Consider the following 20,570-nt stretch of genomic DNA (forward strand, 5'->3'; position numbering starts at 1 on the left):
CCAGCCACTAGAGAGGCTAATACTCCTGGTGGAATGGTAACTACCGTGTTCAAGCTGTCCCAACGTGGTTGGTAAACTGTTGAAAGCCAGGCTTGCAGCAAACGTAGGTGTAGTCTGGCGTGCCTGGTCAGATTCATGCAAGATGCAATGTGTCCCAGGAGGCACAGGCATGTTTTCATGGTTGAGGTCGGGAAGGTTTGCAGGCAGCGGACAATGTTCGCCATGGACTCAAAGCGCGCGTCCGGCAGAAGTGCCCAGGCTTGGCCAGAGTTTAAGACTGCTCCTATGAATTCTATCCTCTGGGTTGGTACAAGAGTAGATTTCGAGATGTTGAGCAGTAAGCCTAGGCGATAGAACATGGTCATGGTGGTCTGAACATGAGACCGCACCTGATCTCTGGAGCGACCTCGAATGAGCCAGTCGTCGAGATATAGGAACACTTGAATCCGTTGTCGACGAAGGGAAGCAGCCACATCAGCCACGTACTTTGTAAACACCCTGGGCGCTGTGGAGAGGACGAAAGAGAGGACAGTGAATTGGAAATGCTGTTGGTCAATCACAAAGCAGAGGAAACGCCTGTGCAGGGGTTAAATCGCTATGTGGAAGTATGCGTCCTTCATGTCAAGGGTGGCGTACCAGTCTCCAGGATCCAGGGAAGGAATAATGGTCCCCAAGGAAACCATGTGGAACTTCAACTTTACCATGAATTTGTTGAGTCTGCGCAGGTCCAGAATGGGTCATAGCCTCCCCTTTGCCTTGGGGATTAGGAAGTAATGGGAGTAAAACCCCCTGCCCTGCAGTTCTCTTGGAACTTCTTCTATCGCTCTGATAGCCAGGAGCAACTGTACCTCCTCTAAAAAGAGTTGCTCGTGAGAGGGGTCCCTGAGGAGGGACAAGGAGGGAGGGTGGAAAGGGGAGGACAAAACAAATTGGAGTCAGTATCCACTTTCCACCATGCGTAGGACCCAGTGGTCTGATGTTATGTGGGACCACGTAGGGAGGAAATAGGAGAGGCGGTTGGTGAAGGATGGAAAAGGATCCTGTAAGGAGACTGGTGCTCCACCCTCGGGCACACCTTCAAAAGTTTTGCTTGGGTCCACCGATGGTTTGTAGGGGGCCTTGATTCTGGCCTGTCTGAGGGCCAGATTATCGCCTCCTACGACCCCGTCCACATCTTCTAGAGAAGTCCTGCCTTGGCCGAGGGGGGGTGATAGAATCTCTGTGGCTGTAGCCTGAAGGGCCTTCTCTGCGTTACCAGCGTATGCATGCCCAGTGAACGCATGATGGCCCAGTTGTCCTTCAGACTCTGCAGCCTTGAGTCTGTCTTTTCAGAGACCAGACCCTGGCCATCGAAGGGTAGGTCCTGGAGAGTCTGTTGCAGGTCTCTGGATTACCATCCAGAGTTGCCATGAGATGTGGAGCATGGCTATGCCCAAGGCCAGGGTCCTAGCCGCCGAGTCCACCGCGTCCAGAGACGCCTGCAGAGAGGTTCTGGCCACCTTCTTATCCTCCTCTACTAGAGCTCCAAACTCCTCTCTGGACTCCTGTGGGACCAACTCTTTGAATTTGGACATAGATACCCACGAATTAATAGTTATAACGGCTCAAAAGTGCCTGTTGGTTGGTCACCCTGAGCTGTAAGCCTCCCACTGAGTACACCTTGCGCCCAAACAAGTCTAGACGCCTAGCATCCTTCGATTTAGGCACAGGGGCCTGCTGGTCATGGCATTCCTTCTCATTGACTGAAGCCGCAAGGGAGCATGACTGAGTGTATGTGTAAAGAAACCCATATTCCTGAGAGGGAACACAGTACTTCCCCTCCACTCCTTTGGCCGTCGGTGGAATAGAAGCTGGCAGCTGCCAGATAGTCTCGGCATTGGCCTGTATAGTGTGAATGACAGGGAGGGCTACTCGAGATGGTATCTCTGCTGACAGAATGTCCACCACCTGATGCTGTACCTCCACCACTTCCTCCACCTCAACGTTCATATTGCACACCACTCTGCGGAGCAGTTCCTGGTGGGCGCAGAAGTCCATAGGGGTACAGCCCGCAACTGTAGTGTCCGCCACTGCCTCATCTGGCGAGAACGAGGAAGACATCCCTAGGGCTAAAGGATCCTGGGGAAGGTCCGTCACGTTAGCAGAGTGGGCCTGCAATGGCACTGGAGCAGTTGTCCCAGAATCCCCTGAGCGGGAGGGAGGGGGCGAGATGCCGTCGCCTCTGATACTTGTGGCTCTGAAGGAGCAGAACAAGAAGCCCTCGAAGGAGCCCCTTGGGCTTGATGGTGTGCCCAGGAGGTCCAAAAGGACCACTGTGGAGGTTCCTGGCCCAGGTTCTGGCCTTCTTCCAGCCACTGGCCTGCATCGCTCTCGCTCTGGTCCTGGGCATAGAAGCCACCTTCTGAGTGTGACGACGCAGAAGCAGAGTGGGACGACCAAGACTGTGCCGTATGGTGGCACGGTGCCAGAGACTGGTGGCATGATGCGGAGCGGTACCAAGACAGCGAACTGTGCCTGCGGGCCTAGCAGTACCGCGAGCCTGATCTGGATCTTGATGGAGACCTCAGACGAGATCAGCCCCGGGATCGGTACTGGAATTGATGCAGAAAATCCGATCGGTACCGGGCTTATTGTGATTCAGACCTCCGTGAGCCCGAACAGCGGCGTGAGTGCAACTGGTGCTGAGAACAAGATCAGTGCCAGGACTGCAAGCGGCACCAAGACGGGTGCTGGGACCATGACCGAGAACGGTGCTGTCCTGCTTCGCTGGGCAGTCGCATCAGGACGGCTTCCCTTTTGACAGAAGCGTCCACATCGGTGGTGCTGGGGCCTGACGAAGAACCAGCTCCATGGAGTGCAATCAAGTCCCGCGCTGTTAAGAAGATCTCTGGTGTAGAAGGCAGTCCCAGCTCAACCACGGTGCGCACCTGGGAGCTCACAAGCACCGGACTCGACAGCCCTTGCGGTGCCAGAGTCAATGGTGCAGGAGCCATTACTCCGGCAACGGACACGGCTCTGGCTGCAGTGCGGGAAGCACCGGCGGTTGGTGAGACAACGAGCTGAAATCAGCCAGCACCTGCTTGGAATGCTTCTTCCTTTGACTCGGAGACAGGGACCAGCACAGTGGAGATTCAGCGCGCATCTTTCAACGAGTCCGAACGCGGTGCCGGACCAGTTGGTGCCACAGAGGCACTTCACACCAAGGATGACGGTGCTGGATCCTGTGAAGTGGAATGGATTGAGCTAAGTGCTGCCTCCCTGAGGAGCTGTTTCAATCTAGAGTCACACTCCTTTCTTGTCCTTGACATGAAGACCTTGCAAATGCAGCACTTGTCTGCTTGGTGGGATTCCCCCAGACACCTTAGGCAGGAGTCATGGGGGTCTCCTGTCGGCACTGGCCTCAGGCAAGCCGAGCAGGGTTTGAAACCCAGAGTCCCTGGTATGGGCCTAGGCACCGGGCCGGGGTGGGGGAGAGACCCCGCTCCCTTTCAGAAAGAAACTAATCTAACTACACTAACTACTACAACTGTGAACAACTATTAACAACTACTTACCATTAATGAGAACTATTAACACGGACTAAAGACATATGCTAGGGAGGGTGGAGAACAGCTAGCTGTGCTCCATAGTTCCAACGACCATCAAGGGCGGTAAGAAGGAACTGAGGGGGCACTGGGTCGGCAGGGGCATATATCCAGCACCTCAGCCGACCCACCGAGTGTTGCTAGGGAAAACATTCCGACGATTGTGCAAGCAGTGCGCACACACTTAATTAGAATCGGTATGAGCAAGCACTCGCAGAAGGAACAATAAAACGTATCATAGTCTGGAATATATACACTGAAGCTACAATACTGTGTAAAGATAATAAAGAAGAGTCTGTGTGTGGTCAATTCCTTCTCTTAAAACACGAAGTTGGTAAAGAAGCCATTCAAAAAGTTCTTATGCTTCTGAAGTAAATTTTGGGAAAGGAAAGGATTGAGTTCAAACAATACAAGCAGAATAAGGAAGAGGAGGAAAAAAAGCAATTGGCAATATCTGGGCTGATGGCCCACAAGATTTAATTAATGTGATCAAACACCTTTATTGAGTAGAACCATCAGTAAATGGATAATTTATTTTTATTTTGCAATGGAGGGGGAGCAAGATGAATCAGAGTCTCTTCTATGTATCCTTTCAAGTGACATATTTTGAAAACAACAAAGAGTCTGGTGGCACCTTAAGGACTAACAGATCTATTTGGGCATAAGCTTTCGTGGGTAAAAAAACCTCACTTCAGATGCATGGAGTGAAAGTTACAGATGCAGGCACTATGACAAGAGAAGAGAGTACCTCACAAGTGGAGAACCAGTGTTGACAGGGCCAATTCGATTAGGGTGGATGTAGTCCACTCCCAATAATAGATGAGGCAGTGTCAATTCCAGGAGAGGCAAAGCTGCTTTTGTAATGAGCCAGCCACTCCCAGTCTCTATTCAAGCCCAAATTAATGGAGTTAAATTTGCAAAGCTTTTTTGGACAACAGGAATGGTAACATACAAAAGCCAGTAATTGAACATTTCAACCTCCCTGGACATTCTATAACAGATTTAAAAGTAACTATTCTTGAACAAAAAAACTTCAGGAACAGACTTCAAAGAGAAACAGCAGAACTAAAATTCATTTGCAAGGTGCCACGGGACTCCTTGTTGTTTTTGTGGATACAGATTAACACGGCTACCTCCTGATATTTTGTGAAGTAGTACTTTGACCTGATTGATAGGTGAAGCAAATTATAGTATACATTCACTGGGATACTCTTACATGGAGTTCCAAACTTCTTTCGACTGTTAGGTGGAAGCATTCATCCAAGCCTTTTTATTATAATGAATTAATCAGGAACCATGACATACCCAATATGACTGGATGTTCTGGAACTCAATTCCAAAGTAGTCGGACTCAACCAAATTCAAATGCTTATAAACCTCTGTCAGCAATGTCTGGCCAGAGCACTTGGACTGGAAGAGTAAAAATAAGAAATATAACAAGATTAAATATAATTCAAATTAGTTTATTACAAAGTGGAAACAAGATGTATTAACATTTAAAAGCAGTGGAAAAAATGTTTCAAAACACTTTTGTATTATTGGTCACTAATATTACTGTAGCATTTAAAAACCCCAACCAGCATTAGGCTCTGTACAAACACACATAACTCAGTTAAAATAACTAGTGGGTATTTCAATAAATTAGCACAAATTTTGCTGTATAACTTGGAAATGCAGGTCCATATCCTGAGATGTACAAGACCTCTAATTCAGTGCACCTGAAGAGGGAGAGGAGAGATAATTTTAAACCAAAGCAGCTGGAGGCCAGTTCAGCCACTGGACATAAGTTATAATACACCGCTACCTCGAAACAACACTGTCCTCTGGAGCCAAAAAAATCTCACTGTGTTATAACGCAGTTTCACCTATATCAAACTTGGCTTGATCCGCCGGAGTGCATAGCCCTGCCCCCCCGAGCACTGCTTTACTGCGTTATATCCAATCACGTTATATCGGGGTAGAGGTGTACCTTAAGGCTGCTCTAATTTATCATTGCTTGCAATGGCACAAAGTTGGCTATGCTGAATGAGAATTCACCCTCAACAAGGAAATCCTCAGCCGACAAACTGAGGCAGCTTTAAGTCCCCCTTGTATTTCCAGAGCAATACAATGGAACTTAGTGGGGCCAAAGATATGGCCTCTAATGTAGATTTGAAAAGATTCACAAGTTGCTGGTCCACTAATGAGCTGGAAGACCCTCACTGACAGAGCTAGAATATGGGCTCTGTGATGGAGAATCTCAGCTCTCATTTCTAGCTTTTTTTCTTGCAAGGACATCCAGGAAAACACACAACATGGTTGCTAAGGTCTTAAGGTATTCACATCTGGGCTCCACTTTTGTGTCAGGAAGCTGCTGGACTCTAAAGACCTCCATCTCTCTCACATTTGCTGTTGGTGTAAAATTAATTTGCAGCATCCCAAAGAATCAACTCATTAACTCTCCCCACAAATTTTATATCAATTTTGCACACAGATACAAAAACCATGGATACAAATTGATTATGTTAAGTGGGAGGAAGCAGCAAAAAATTTCATAACCTACCCAAAATCCTGAAGTTGGACCTACTTGTTCAAATTTTCAGCTCTCGATCGGCTCCCACTATTGCATGACTAGGCAGCTAGCTGCTTTTCGTGAATTCGCCCATCAGTCAATGCATCTAGATTGCATGAGGGATGCTCCACATGGTGGGTATAGGGATGAGGAAACTTACAGCTCCAGCAATACAAAGGGAAAGGAGATAAGGAAAGAGACAAGACTAAGCTGAAGCCACATGGGGCAGAAGTTCTGTAGCCACTGAAAACCCATCTCTCTCACTGAGCTAGGTCTATCATGAGCACCAACTAGGAGAGCTTATACACTCAAAAACCAAATGGAATCTATTCTCCAGCTGAGTATCTAGCTCACTACCAGAGAGAATCTGACCCACATCCAACTAACCACCTCAAAATCAGATACTAGGACTACTTGCCTACCACTGCTGTCAGCAGAGGCCACAGTACAAATCATCTGTCAACATCAATGCTGATGGAAAGTAGCCAGGTAGAGGAGCCACCAAAAGGAACCTACATGAGATGGAAGGACAAGGGACAAGCAAGGCAGGGCAAGAAATACTTTTACCTTGGGGGAAGGGGGGAGAATTAGAGAATGATTAGTTATGGGAGTGAGGAAACTATGGAATACATACATTTTTATTTAACAAGGAGGAAGAGCATGGAACTAATGGATTTTTGGATGGGGCAAGGATGTATTTTACCTTGGAAAATGTACGTATGAATGAATGAGGTGGAACATTTTTGATGAAGCACTTTGTTCAAATTTTGGCACTGTGCTATCACTGTGTAAAACATTAATACAAACTAAATGAGAAATGGGAACTCAAACCACAACCCTGACCCCCCATAAAAAGGTGTTTTCTAGCAAAAACAATTCTAGTTTTTCCCTGCTTATTAATATTTATGTTTAATATTCAGTGATAATGATCAGTTTCTCCTTCAGTCTAGATTTCAGCAGGTAATTCTGATACTGTGAAGGAGAACGTCCAATATGCCCTTGATAAAGTATGTTAATTTAGGCTTGGTAGTGAGATTTTCCAGCTGAGTACCCTAAAGGAATTTGTATTGCTCAAAAAAGATTGTGTATACTTGAATGAGTCAAATCGCTGGATGTTCATATAATTTTGGTTAAAAACAAATTAAAAAACTATTTCTTCACACAACGTACAGTCAACCTGTGGTACTCTCTACCAGAGGATGTTGTGAAGGCCAAAACTATAACAAGGTTCAAAAAAAGAACTAGATAAACTAATTGAGGATAGGTACATTAATGCCTATTAGCCAGCAAGGGCAGGAATGGTGTCCCGAGCTTCTGTTTGCCAGAAGCTACAAATGAGCAACAGGAAATGGATCATTTGATGATTATCTGTTCTGTTCATTTCCTCTGGGGCACCTGGCATTGGCCACTGTCGGAATACAGGACACTGGGCTAGATGGACCTTTGGTCTGACCCAGTATGGCTGTCCTTATGTTCTTATCCTTATCAGAATGGAAAATTACTTCAAAAGCGTTATGTTTACTGCCATTTTAATATGTCGGTCAATTTTATTTATTCAGTGCATTCTGCACATAAACAATTTTTTTTAAGTAAATAATTTGAAGGATTGTTAAATTATCTGGTTTCTTATATCTCTTCTCTCAATGTCTTGATCAGTAAGTTTAATAGGCAACAGGAAGCTAACTTCTATTTAAAAACTGTTAAATTCAAATATAATTACTAATTATAGTAAGGCAGAATACAGAAGATTATAGATAAAGAATCATGCTGTTTGAATGTTTTCATTTTCAAGTTTGCCTTACTGCAGTAATCCCTCTCTAAAGCTTAGAAGGCACTATCATACTGAAATCTAGTCAATTTCAAAACAAAGTGGAAAACCTTCAGGTACTAAACCTGCTTTCTGAGTTCACCAGTCTTTTTAAAAAACAAAATTATCTTTTTTTTTTTTTCTATTTCTCAAATACTTCTCTCCCTCTCCACATCTTGTGTGAAAGACACTCACTCACAGGGGAAAAGTGACCAACTTAACTGATTATTCAGGGAAACAATAAAATTTGTAAATTATATAAAGTACTATCGAATTGCTAAAAATGAAAAACATGGAGAAAAATATTTCAATTAAAGTAGTCCTGGAGTTATTAGAAACAGCACTAAGTAAAAATTCAGATAGCAATGTGACCTTTAAGTTGACTGAGTCTCCTTTAAATATAAAATGCATCAAAGAATGTTGCATTTACAAAGAATAGTATTAAGTAATGTGTTGATGAAAATGAGTTACAAAGCTTGGTATCTAACAAAGTATTTCATTATTCTTTGTTTCAAGTTCTGTGGGAAAATTTTGCCTGGGAGAATTTGATTTAGTTTCTCAAGTTGTTTGTTGTATTTACCCATTTCCAGTTCATCTGCCAAGACTCCTAAGTCTTTTGATTTTGTAAATTTCAAAATTAATTAGATTTTGTATTGTCAATTTAATATCAGTTATGCCTGCATAAGAGCTGCACCAGGCAAGTTCTCTTAAACATGTTCTATAATGTGCTTAGAATTTTGATAACGTAGGAAACTGCGTATATGAATGCATACTCGATTCTTTAAAGGTCACAAACATTTCAATAGGAATTCCTCATTATGGCACATGTCCAGTTCTGAAATTGTCACATTCCCTATGCTCTGCCAACAGTCTACTACAACTGACATCACAGAATTATTATAGAAGTTCATAAAGATTTCTGTAAAAGAAAAATAAAGTGGCAGGTAGATCAAAGGATATGGTGCTTCAGCTGTAGACACAAGTACTTACTTTTAATAATAAAATTCATGTTCCTAAAGGAAACAATCAGGACCACTGAGTAAAATTTGTATAAACCTGAATATTCAGTTCCAGCAGCTCCCATTGACCTGGAGCAGTGAACCGAGGCCACTGGGAGCTGCAATCGGCCAAACCTGCAGACGCAGCAGGTACACACACTGGCCTGGCCCGGCCCACCAGGGGCTTTCCCTGCAGAAGCAGCGGAACAAGTTTGGGAACCACTGGTTTAAGGGATAAGCAACAGAAAAGTAATGTTACGTTTCTCCCACCTCTTTGGGGGCCAGATTACAATTATTTGGGGTTGTATATTTGGTCAGACCCCTATTATTACTTAAATATTATTCTACCTATATTTTCACTTTCAAAAATATTCTCTTCCCCAATGAGTCAAAGAAAACAACCTGTTTCTAACCTAAACAAAGTACAAACACAAAACATGTAAACCTCCCTCCAAAAGACTAACCTCCATAGCCTTAACATATTATTAGGACTGTTGCTTAATCGCAGTTAACTCACACAATTAACTCAAAAAAATTAATCATGATTAATCGCAGTTTTAAATCGCACTGTTAAACAATAGAGTACCAATTGAAATCTATTATATATTCTGGATGATTTTCTCCATTTTCATATATATTTTATTCTGTGTTATTAAAATCAAAGTGATAAAAAGAAAAATATTTTTCAATTCACCACATACAAGTATGTAGTGCCATCTTTTTGTCATGAAAGCACGTTTAGAATGTAGATTTTTTGTGTGTGTGTTACATTACTGCACTCAAAAACAAAAATAATATAAAACTTCAGAGCCTACAAGTCCTCTCAGTCCTACTTCTTGTTCACCCAATCGCTAAGACAAAAGTTTGTTTACATTTACATGAGATAAAGCTGCCCTCTTCTTATTTACAATGTCACCAGAAACTGAGAACACGCATTTGCATGGCACTTTTGTAGCTGGTACTGCAAGGTATTTACATGCCAGATATGCTAAACATTCGTATGCCCCTTCATGCTTCGACCATCGTTGCAGAGGACATGCTTCCAGGATGATGCTCGTTTAAAAAAAAAATTATATTATATATATATATACACATACATATACACACACACTCATTAAATTTGTGACTGAACTCCTTGGGGAGAATTGTATGTCTTTACTGCATTCTGCCATATATCTCACGTTATAGCAGTCTCGAATGATGACCCAGCACATGTTGTTCATTTTAAGAACACTTTCACTGCAGATCTGACAAAACGCAAAGAAGGTACCAATGTGAGACTTCTAAAGATAGCTACCGCACTTGACCCAAGGTTTAAGAATCCAAAGTGCCTTGCAATATCTGAGAGGGACAAAGTGTGGAGCATGCTTTCAGAAGTCTTTAAAAAAGCAACACGCTGATGCATAAACTACAGAATTCGAACCACCAAAAAAGAAAGTCAACCTTCTGCTGGTGGCATCTGACTCAGATAATGAAAATGAACATGCGGCAGTCCGCACTGCTTTAGATTGTAATCAACAGAACCCGTCATCAGCATGAACACATGTCCCCTGGAATGGTGGTTGAAGCGTGAGGGGACATATGAATCTTTAGTGCATCTGGTACATAAATGTCTTGTGATGCCAGTTACAACAGGGCCATGAGAATACCTGTCCTCACTTTCAGGTAACATTGTAAACAAGAAGCAGGCAGCATTATCTCCTGCAAATGTAAACAAACTTGTTAGTCTGAGTGACTGGCTGAACAAAAGTGGGACTGAGCTGACTAGCAGGGTCTAAAATTCTACATTGTTTTATTTTTGAATGCAGTTTTTTTGTACATAATTCTACATTTGTAAGTTCAACTTTCATGATAAAAAGATTGCACTATAGTACTTGTATTAGGTGAACTGAAAAATACTATTTCTTTTGTTATTTTACAGTGCAAATACTTGTAATCAAAAATAAATATAAAGTGAGCACTGTACACTTTGTATTCTGTGTTGTAAATGAAAACATTTGAAAATGTAGAAAACATCAAAAAATATTTAAATAAAATGGTGCTCCATTATTGTTTAACAGTACGATTAACTGCGATTAAATTTTTTGTTTGCATGACAGCCCTACAAATTACTCTAGTGATGGCCACTTGTTGCCTGGGCAACTTGCCAGAAGCCTAAGGGGGCAGCAGCAGCAGCAGCATAAAAAGGTTGAGAGAATGGACTGTGATAGGAGCAACTACCCTTAAAAGAAAATTCTTTCAATGATATGAGGAACCTTCTGGTAAAGTTGCCTGTTAGACTCCTAGAAAATGATGTTGTGAATACCTCAGAATAAAATAAAAAATCCACTTTTTTATATTCAAATACCAATTATAACTAGCAACCTTAATCAAATACTGAATAAAAATAAGCAACTCGCAAGACTTTATGACAGCCCTAGAATCTAGGAAAGGATGCTGCTTCCTTTAATATATAGATACCAGAGACATACTGGCAGCCACTGCACCTCATGAAACCAGATAAAAAATGCTACTACAATTTTGACCCTGTGAAGAATTGAACATTTTTAGTTTATGTCATAAAAGCCAAAGGATTAATGATGTTTCAATAACTAATGGAAAAATCTGAGCTCAGTTATTTTCACCTATAACTCAAATACCTAGAGCATAATCCTGCTCCCACTGAAGTCAATGGCAAAATTTCCCTTGACTTCAATGGAATCAGGATTTGACCCTCTATTGGCAAGTAATAGAAAGAAGAACCTAGGACTCTTAGCCACAATCTACTAACTAGAGTTATCAAGCAATCACGATAAATCAAATCACTCATTTCAAATCTTTTCAGAATTCTGTGTTTGCCCTTGCCTTGGTTGAGATCTGTTGGGCTTATCTGAAAGACATTTCAAATGAGAGGATACCTGACATCTGACCAGAATGTTTTAGGAAGAGTGAGTTTCAGCGGCCTTAAGTACAGAGATGAGTGACACACCATACATTAGCTCAACATTTCCAACTGTGTATTTGAGACTCCATTATGTCACAAATGTAAATACCAGGTGGGGTCTTTTTTAACTACTGTTACTAGAATTATTGGGATGTAGATATTTTGTTTCAAATAACTTGCAAACCAGGTAACTGGATAATATATCATCTCCTCCAATGTTAGGTATACTTTGTTCTCTACACTATCTTTCAAAGTAAGGAGTGTAACTTATATCCTTAGCTTACAAAAAAAAAAGGGTATGTTGACAAAATGGACTGATACAGAGGCCCCTTCATTCCACAGATGGATTTCTATGCTTGGACATATCAGACATCTTCCATATAATGCCTACATAGACCTTCATATGACTTATTGGAGTTCTGAATGCAAACATAAAGCAAACAAATTCCACAACCTGTTTTGTATGCCCTTTCAGTCAAATTTATTTCTAATTCTGATGACACATTGTGGACCTTATTTAGGGCTGTGTCAACCTCGCTTCAAGATGCTACTTTTTAATTACATATTTTCATATGCAGTTTGACAACAATTAAAATAAGTATTTGAGAGTATTTTTGTGTTTTCCATTAGACAATGAGAAAGTCTCTCATACTAAGCATTTCAAAACAAAAAATCAGAACAAAATTTTTTTTAAGCAAATATTATATGTTTCAGTTACAATTACTTGTTAATAAAAATGAATAGGACATAGCTTTGGTGATATTAAGATTCACATTGTGTGCAATGAAATGATGCCAAAATGAATGTCAATCACATTTTCAAATGAAAAAACTACTTTTCTCTGAAGCAATTTCACTTGTAAGAAGCTGCTCCAGCTGAAGTTTTGACAGAACTTTATCCCAAAATAATAACTAATTAAAGCAGTTTTTCCTTGGGAGTATCCTAGACATCCAAGCTCAAGCTTCCACTACTGCACAGGCCAACACTTTCCTTCAAACCTCAACGCCAATACCCCGTTCATATATATATATTCCAGAATTCATTAGTGCATCTGTTATTTACTTGGGTTTGTTTTATTTCTAAATAAAATAAAAATTTAAATATTAAAGTTAAGATATTTATAGAGCATATGTCCATGTACTATGTTAGCACTTAAAACATTTACAATTTTAGAGCATTCTCCATTCAGAACATTAAGGCACACACAGTTTTTCCATCTCTTCTCCCAGTTTGAGGATGCTTCGCATGTGTGCAAGAACTTATAGTTCTCCACTGTCTGTTAAAGCAGGAAGGCTATAACAAACAAAGTTGTTATGGACACCACCACAAAAGGAAAAGATAGAAAACAAAGTAATAATTTGATGCTGCACTGTGGGGAGCCCACGTTATCCTGAGAACTCTTTTCTCCTAAACTCACAAAAAGTCCGACAAAGTTATCCAGTAAGGAAAATATTGTACTGTGCATGCTCAATAAGTTATTTTCAAACTGTCCTAAATCACAATCTAATTTTTACAAATCTAGTAAACCACACATTCATGTGTTAAGTCTAAGAACATGTAAAGTTTGGCTTTTTAAGAACTAACCTTTTTAGAATCATGCTCTCAATGATTGAAAAAGACATCAAATAACTGTAAAGTGCAATATAGTAAGAAAACTGTGCACCTGAAAACAGCACCTTTCCCCTCCACAGATCAGATTAATGTCATAGGTTCATATCATAAAATAGGTCCTACCTGCTTTATCACAAAAGTAAATTCTGTCACCTCTTCTCCACTCCCCCACTCCCAGCATTGCATTGCAGAGCCAACACATCTATGGGAGCAGGAGTTTGAACCTATTCTAGCTTATGCATCATCAGATTTGGTAACCAAATTCCAATTACATAACCATATTGTGGCCCCAGTTACACCTATGCAAACCAGTAAAACAACAGGATCACACAGATGTAAATAAGGACAGAATTTAGCCTACAGAATTTTTATTTTTGGTGATAGCACAAGAGCCAGAAAGAATATAACTTGGTTTTCAGATCTCAGGTAGAGTTTCCGGGCTTGCAAAGAGGTAAAAAAGCATTTTAAGTGTTCACAATTGATCGAGTCATTGAAAACAAATATGGAACCCCACAATGCCATTTATATAGAGAAGAACGGTGTATTTGTATTATAGAGGTCTAGGGAATCACTAAGATCATGGCATCAGTCAACACCAAATTTCATCAGCCACCATTCCATACATTCAGAGGGATTGTCTTCACTACAACAGTTATGTCAAGTTACTCCGCTTGAGCTAGCATAGCTCAAAGGAGCAGCCATGCTGCAAAAAACAATTTGAGCCACACACAGTGATTAGATTAGCAACTAATGAGGTGCATTAACTCAAAGTGTAATCTGTAGCTGAATCCCCAGGACACTAGGAACTCAAGTATCAGCAGCACTGGAGCTTCAATCTACACCTCCCAAAAGGCCAGCTAGCTCGAGTTTAAAAGCACCACTTATCACAAGATAGAGATCTGTGCGTGACAGCAGTAGTTTTGTTAGGGGCAAGTTATACCTAAAACTAATATTGCAGTGAAGACAAGCTCTCAGTTAGAATTCTGAGGGATCTTACAAAGTTATTTAGCCTCAGCTAACCTAAACAATTGTGCAAGGGTATCATCTGCAGGTTTTGCCACTTTACTGCAAATATTCTAACATGGAACTTTTGGGCACTCTTACTATTAATGTTTTGTTGTGTTGAAAGTAGGACTGACAAGTGATTAAAAAATTAATCATGATTAATTGCACTGTTAAACAATAATACAACACTATATTTAAATATTTTGGGATGTTTTCTACATTTTCAAATACATTGATCTCAATTACAACACAATGCAAAGTATACAGTCCTCACTTTATATTTCTTTTTTATTACAAATATTTGTACTGTAAAAAAGAAACAGTATTTCAATTCACCTAATACAAGAACTGTAGTGCAATCTCTTTCTCATGAAAGTTGAACTTACAAATGTGGAATTATGTTAAAAAAAATAACTGCACTCAAAAACAAAACAAAGTACTACTTTAGAGCCTACAAGTCCACTCAGTCCTACTTCTTGTTCAGCCAATCACTCAAACAAGTCTGTTCACATTTGTGGGAGACAATGCTGCCAATTTCTTGTTTACAATGTCATCTGCAAGTGAGAACAGGCATTCGCATGGCATTGTTGCAGCCAGCGTCACAAGATATTTACATGCCAGATGCGCTACAGATTCGTATGTAAGCATGTTTTCTGGAACTCTCACCAAAAGCACAAAGGGACATACGAATCTTTAGCATATCTGGCACGTAAATACCTTGCAACTCTGGCTACAAAAGTGCCACATGAACACCTATTCTCACTTTCAGGTGACACTGTAAATAAGATGTAGGCAGCATTATCTCCCATAAATATAAAACTTGTTTGTCTTAGCAATTGGCTGAACAAGAAATAGGACAAAGTGGACTTGTACGCTCTAAAGTTTTACATTACTTCACTCAAAAATAAAACAATGTAACAAAAAATTCTACATTTGTAAGTTGCACTTTCAGGATAAAGAGATTGCACTACAGTACTTGAATGAGGTGAACCAAAAAATACTAGAGTATTTTTTATTGTTTTTACAGGGTAATTATTTGTAATAAAAATAATATAAAGTGAGCACTGTACACGTTGTATTCTGTGTTGTAATTAAAATCAATATATCTGAAAATGTAGGAAGAGACAAAAATATTTAATGAATTTCAGTTGATAGTCTATTACCAGTGTGATTAAAACTGTGATTAATTGCAATTAATTTTTTTGAGTTAATCACATGACTTAACTATAATTAATTGACAGCCCTAGTTGAAAGACATCTTTACACTTTCTCCACTGTCTCCCTCTTATCATGGAAAAAAGAGTCTACAAATCAATAAAGCCACCTCTATCCTTCTCCAAATCCCTCCTTAAAATTTATCAATGCTGTGACATTCAAATAATCAATCAACAATGGCTATGCGAACAGCAAGCCAAGACTTCTGTTTATTACGCAGAACTTGCTGTCTTACTGTAACATTCTCCCTCAAGCTTCCTTACCTTTGTCTGTTATGTCTACCTGTTGAGTCCCATTATAAGACTAGAGCTTGAGCAGTCCCGTTTTTAGTTATTTATTTCAATGGCACCTAGCACAATGGAGCCCTGAATCTTGATTGGGTTCAACAGTTATTACTATACATTTTCCCAGTTTCTTTCTTTCATATAAGAAAAAAAAGGGCTGAATATTTGTTCTTTTGTGCACACATACCATCCCCATATTGACGATGTCAGCTAACTATACAGAACTCCCAATATACTCAGACCATCCCATAACTACAACCTCAGGAAAAATCAAAATAATTAACTAAATCATTGATTTAAAAGTCACTTGATTTTTTTAATCCATTAATTTGTCAGGTTAAATTTGGAAAATTAATTTGAAATTTTGGGCTACTGCAATTTTAGATTAAAATTCATAATGAAATAAATTATAAATCTCATTGTACATATGCTGCTCCTGGATAGAGTCTCTTCTTTGAATTTTACAAAACTCTAAAATTCAGGGGAAAAAATGTAAAATTTGAAATTTTACTAAGAATTAAGAACCCAAACATCTACTTTAGCAATTTAAGATTGAAAAATGTGAAAGAAAGAAAAGCAAAATGTAAAACTGATTTAAATGGGGAAAAAATGCATTACTATGATTTCTTGGACGAGGTGGGTCTAAAGCCCGAGCCCAAACATCTACACTTCAATTTTACTGGTCTGCAGTCCAAGCCTTGCAAGCCCAAGTCAGGGGACATGGGCCACCCATGACTGTTTTACTGCAGTGTAGACATACCCTAAGGCCTTTCTTGACATCCATTTTACTTGGCAGTGGTGCAGACTGTGCCGTTCTGCTCTTCCAAAGACAGTTTCTTCCAGTGGGGAAGCCACAGGAGACATCAGTAATCTGTAATACTGAGATGCAACACAAATTCCAGAATACCAGAGGTGTTCAAGATCAGTGAAAGCCTCATTTCCTTTTTTGGCTGTTGCCTCATCCAGTGTAAGTACCTATACTTTTCACTTGTATTGATAATACAGACTTGTTTTAGCATTATGCTAAGAATTAGAGCAGCGGTTCTCAAAGTGGGTCACAACCTCATTTTAATGGTGTTGTCAGGGCTAGCATTAGACTTGCTGGGACCCAGGGCTGAAGCTGAAGCCCGAGTCCCACCGCTTAGGGCTAATGTCTAAGGGCTTCAGCACTGGTTGCACATTGCACTCCATGTGTTTTATGGAAATATGCTTATGCATGTGAATATGATGTAATTTGAATATGCTTTATGCAAAAGGTCTCTTGTAAGGTATCATAACAAAGGTTATAACCTACTCAGTATATTCCTCCTATTTCTATGTATGTATCATTCTTGTATCTGAGGCCTTGGCTACACTGGCACTTTACAGCGCTGCGACTTTCTCGCTTAGGGGTGTGAAAAAACACACCCCTGAGTGCAGCAAGTTACAGCGCTGTAAAGTGCCAGTGTAAACAGTGCCCCAGTGCTGGGAGCGCGGCCCCACGGGAAGGTGGAGTACCTGCAGCGCTGGGAGAGCTCTCTCCCAGAGCTGGCGCCGTGACCACACTCACACTTCAAAGCGCTCCTGTGGCAGTGCTGTACAGCTGCAAGTGTAGCCATACCCTCAAACTAGAAATATGAAGTATAACTCTGAGATCCTATTGTAATTTGCAAAGTGTGGGCCATTAATGGTGGTTTAGAATCCTGATGGCTCCTATTGACTAGGGCAATTTGTTGTAAATGGCTTTGTTTACTTACAAACCTTCCTGTGCACAGGTAGGCCAGCCCAGGAAGAATGGAGGCTGGGGGGGGGTCTCACAGGACATGTGATTATGTTACCTGCTATTGGAATCTACCTTAAACCTGGTGCTTTTCCATTTAGAAGGAGGAGTGGGGACCCAGAGAGACAAAAGATTCCCGCCTTGTGCCAAAGCTATAAAAAGGGGGTGGAACAGAACAAATGGGGCTGCCAGTCATGAGAAGACCCCTGCTTCTCTGCTGGAACTAACAAGGACTGTATGAGGGGAAAGGTTTGGGCCCAGACTAGGAAGGAGTCTACTCTGTGAAAGAAGCTTATTGGAACATCTCTGAAGGTGAGATTTTACCTGTCATCAGTTTCTTAATGTACTAGGCTTAGACTTGCGTGTTTTTGCTTTATTTTGCTTGATTACTTACTTTGTTCTGTTATTACTTGGAACCACTTAAATCCTACTTTTTATACTTAATAAAATCACTTTTGTTTATTAATGAACCCAGAGTAAGTGATTAATACCTGGGGGAGCAAACAGCTGTGCATCTCTCTATCAGTTTTAGAGAGGGTGTACAATTTATGAGTTTACCCTGTATAAGCTTTATACAGAGTAAAACGGATTTATTTGGGGTTTGGATCCCACTGGGAGCTGGGTGTTGGAGATAGGTGACCTGCTGAGCAGTTTTTGGTTGAAGTCTGCAGCCTTGGCGGCGTGGACCTGACCTGGGTCTCTGTTGCAGCAGACTAGTGTATCTGGCTCAAGAAGGCAGGGTTCTGGAATCCAAAGCTGACAGGGAAAACGGACTGAGAGATAAATTCAGCAGATCAGGTGACAGTCCTAAGGAGGTCTCTGTCATTGAACCTGTCACACGGCGTCAGGTTACAGGCTCCCGCCTGTGGCTGAAGCCCTTGGGTTTTGGCCTCCCTCCGACCCTGGGTGGTGGGGCCTGGATGTTCTTACTCTTCGCCCCTTCCCCACAGTCTGACGTGGTGGGGCTTGGACTTTGCTCCACCACCTGGGATCGTGTAGTAAATTTTGTTGTCAGAAGGGGGTCACAGTGCAAAGAAGTTACTGTTAAAATGGTACTCTTAAAGCTGAAGAACTTTCTAGTTTCTTGGTCATTAGTGTGAGTTTGTTCCAGGTAAGCAGTGACTGAAAATCATTACCATTAAATGGCTGTTAAGTGGCTCTATGTGAAGTGAGTTGGTGATATCAGTCCATTTCCTGAAGTATCGATGTCCTAAATACATGAAAAACAGTACCTTAAAAGTGTCAGCCGACAGTCCAAGGACTGAATATTACATGACCAACAGAACTAAGTGACTCACACTTCCGCAGGAGAGTCTTCCAAAAAAAAAAGGGGAAAAAATACCTTGAAGTTCAGCAATGAAAAAGGTGTGAGGAAATCTGCATTGCCCGTGATAGTGTATTTATTCTATGGCTAAAAAAAGACGGTTACTCACCTTTGTAACTGTTGTTCTTCGAGATGTGTTGCTCATATCCATTCCAGTTAGGTGTGTGCGCGCCGCGTGCATGTTCGTCGGAAGATTTTTACCCTAGCAACACTCGGTGGGTCGGCTGGGTGCCCCCTGCTGTGGCGCCACTATGGCGCCAGATATATACCCCTGCCAACCCAGCCATCCTTCAGTTCCTTCTTGCCGGCTACTCCGATAGAGGGGAAGGAGGGTGGGTTTGGAATGGATATGAGCAACACATCTCAAAGAACAACAGTTACAAAGGTGAGTAACTGTCTTTTCTTCTTCGAGTGCTTGCTCATATCCATTCCAGTTAGGTGATTCCCAAGCCTTACGTAGGCGGTGGGGTTGGAGTGAAATGTGGCAGAATGTAAAACTGCTGAGCAGCAGCTCTTGACTGTTGAACGAGAGCACAATGCGAAGCAAAGGTATGGACCGAGGACCAAGGAGCTGCGTGACAGACCTCGTGAGTAGGTACACGAGCCAGCAAGGCGGCAGATGAAGCCTGAGCCCTGGTGGAATGCATGCTGATGTGGCTTGGGGAAATATGAGCCAAACCATAACAAGTGCGGATGCACGCCATCACCCAAGATGAGATCCTCTGAGAGGAAACAGGTAGGCCTTTCCTTCAGTCTGCTACTGCGACAAAGAGTTGGGGCGTTTTACGGAATGGTTTTGTCCGCTCAATATAAATGCGAACGCTCTACAGATGTCAAGGGAGTGCAATTCGTGCTCCCATTGTGTTGAGTATGGGTAACATGAAAGGCCGAAACCACCCTAGGGGGGAAAGCCGGGTGTGGTTGCAACTGCACCTTGTCTTTGTGAAACATAGTGTACGGCGGAAATACCGTAAGAGCCCTGAGCTCGGAGACTCGTCTGGCCGATGTAATGGCCACGAGGAAAGCTGTCTTCCAAGACTGGTATAGCAGCGAGCAGGTCGCTAACAGCTCGAATGAGGGAGACATAAAAGTCTGGTTAAAACCAGGTTGAGGTCCCAGGTTGGGCTGGGCAGCGTACTTGAGGGTATAAGCGCTCCAAGCCCTTGAGGAACCTCAAAACCATAGAGTGTGAAAACACAGAACGACCACCTTAGCCTGGGTGGAAGGTAGAGATGGCTGCCAAGTGTACCCTCAGCGATGACACCGCTAGGCCTTGCTGTTGTAGGCCAGATGTAGTCCAAAACAGAGGAGATTGAGACTTCAGTAAGAGTAAGATCAAGCGTTTCGCACCTGGAGGAGAAACGCTTCCACTCGGCCAGGTACGTTGACCAGGTGGAAGGATTCCTGCTACCCTGGTTTAGTCACACAGCCGCCACAACGTGAGGTGAAGAGACTGCAGGTCCGGGTGGCGAAGCCTGCTGTGGTCTTGAGTTATGAGGTCTGGGTGGA

General features: G+C 41.8%; 1 protein-coding gene across 11 annotated transcripts in view; it reads right to left on the reverse strand.

Annotated features, from left to right (window-relative positions):
* Positions 1–20,570, reverse strand: part of FARP2 (FERM, ARH/RhoGEF and pleckstrin domain protein 2) — a 204,445-nt gene that overhangs the window by 148,076 nt on the left and 35,799 nt on the right. For all 11 annotated transcript variants that reach the window (XR_004002053.1, XM_030575993.1, XM_030575992.1 and 8 more), the window contains one exon: positions 4,890–4,994. Coding sequence is in view for 10 of the 11 variants with exons in the window: in XM_030575993.1 (XP_030431853.1) it covers positions 4,890–4,994 (105 nt within the window). In the remaining variant the exon portion in view is untranslated. The remainder of the gene's footprint in view (positions 1–4,889; positions 4,995–20,570) is intronic.

Source organism: Gopherus evgoodei, chromosome 9, assembly GCF_007399415.2.
Source record: "Gopherus evgoodei ecotype Sinaloan lineage chromosome 9, rGopEvg1_v1.p, whole genome shotgun sequence".
NCBI classification, from domain to species: Eukaryota; Metazoa; Chordata; order Testudines; family Testudinidae; genus Gopherus; species Gopherus evgoodei.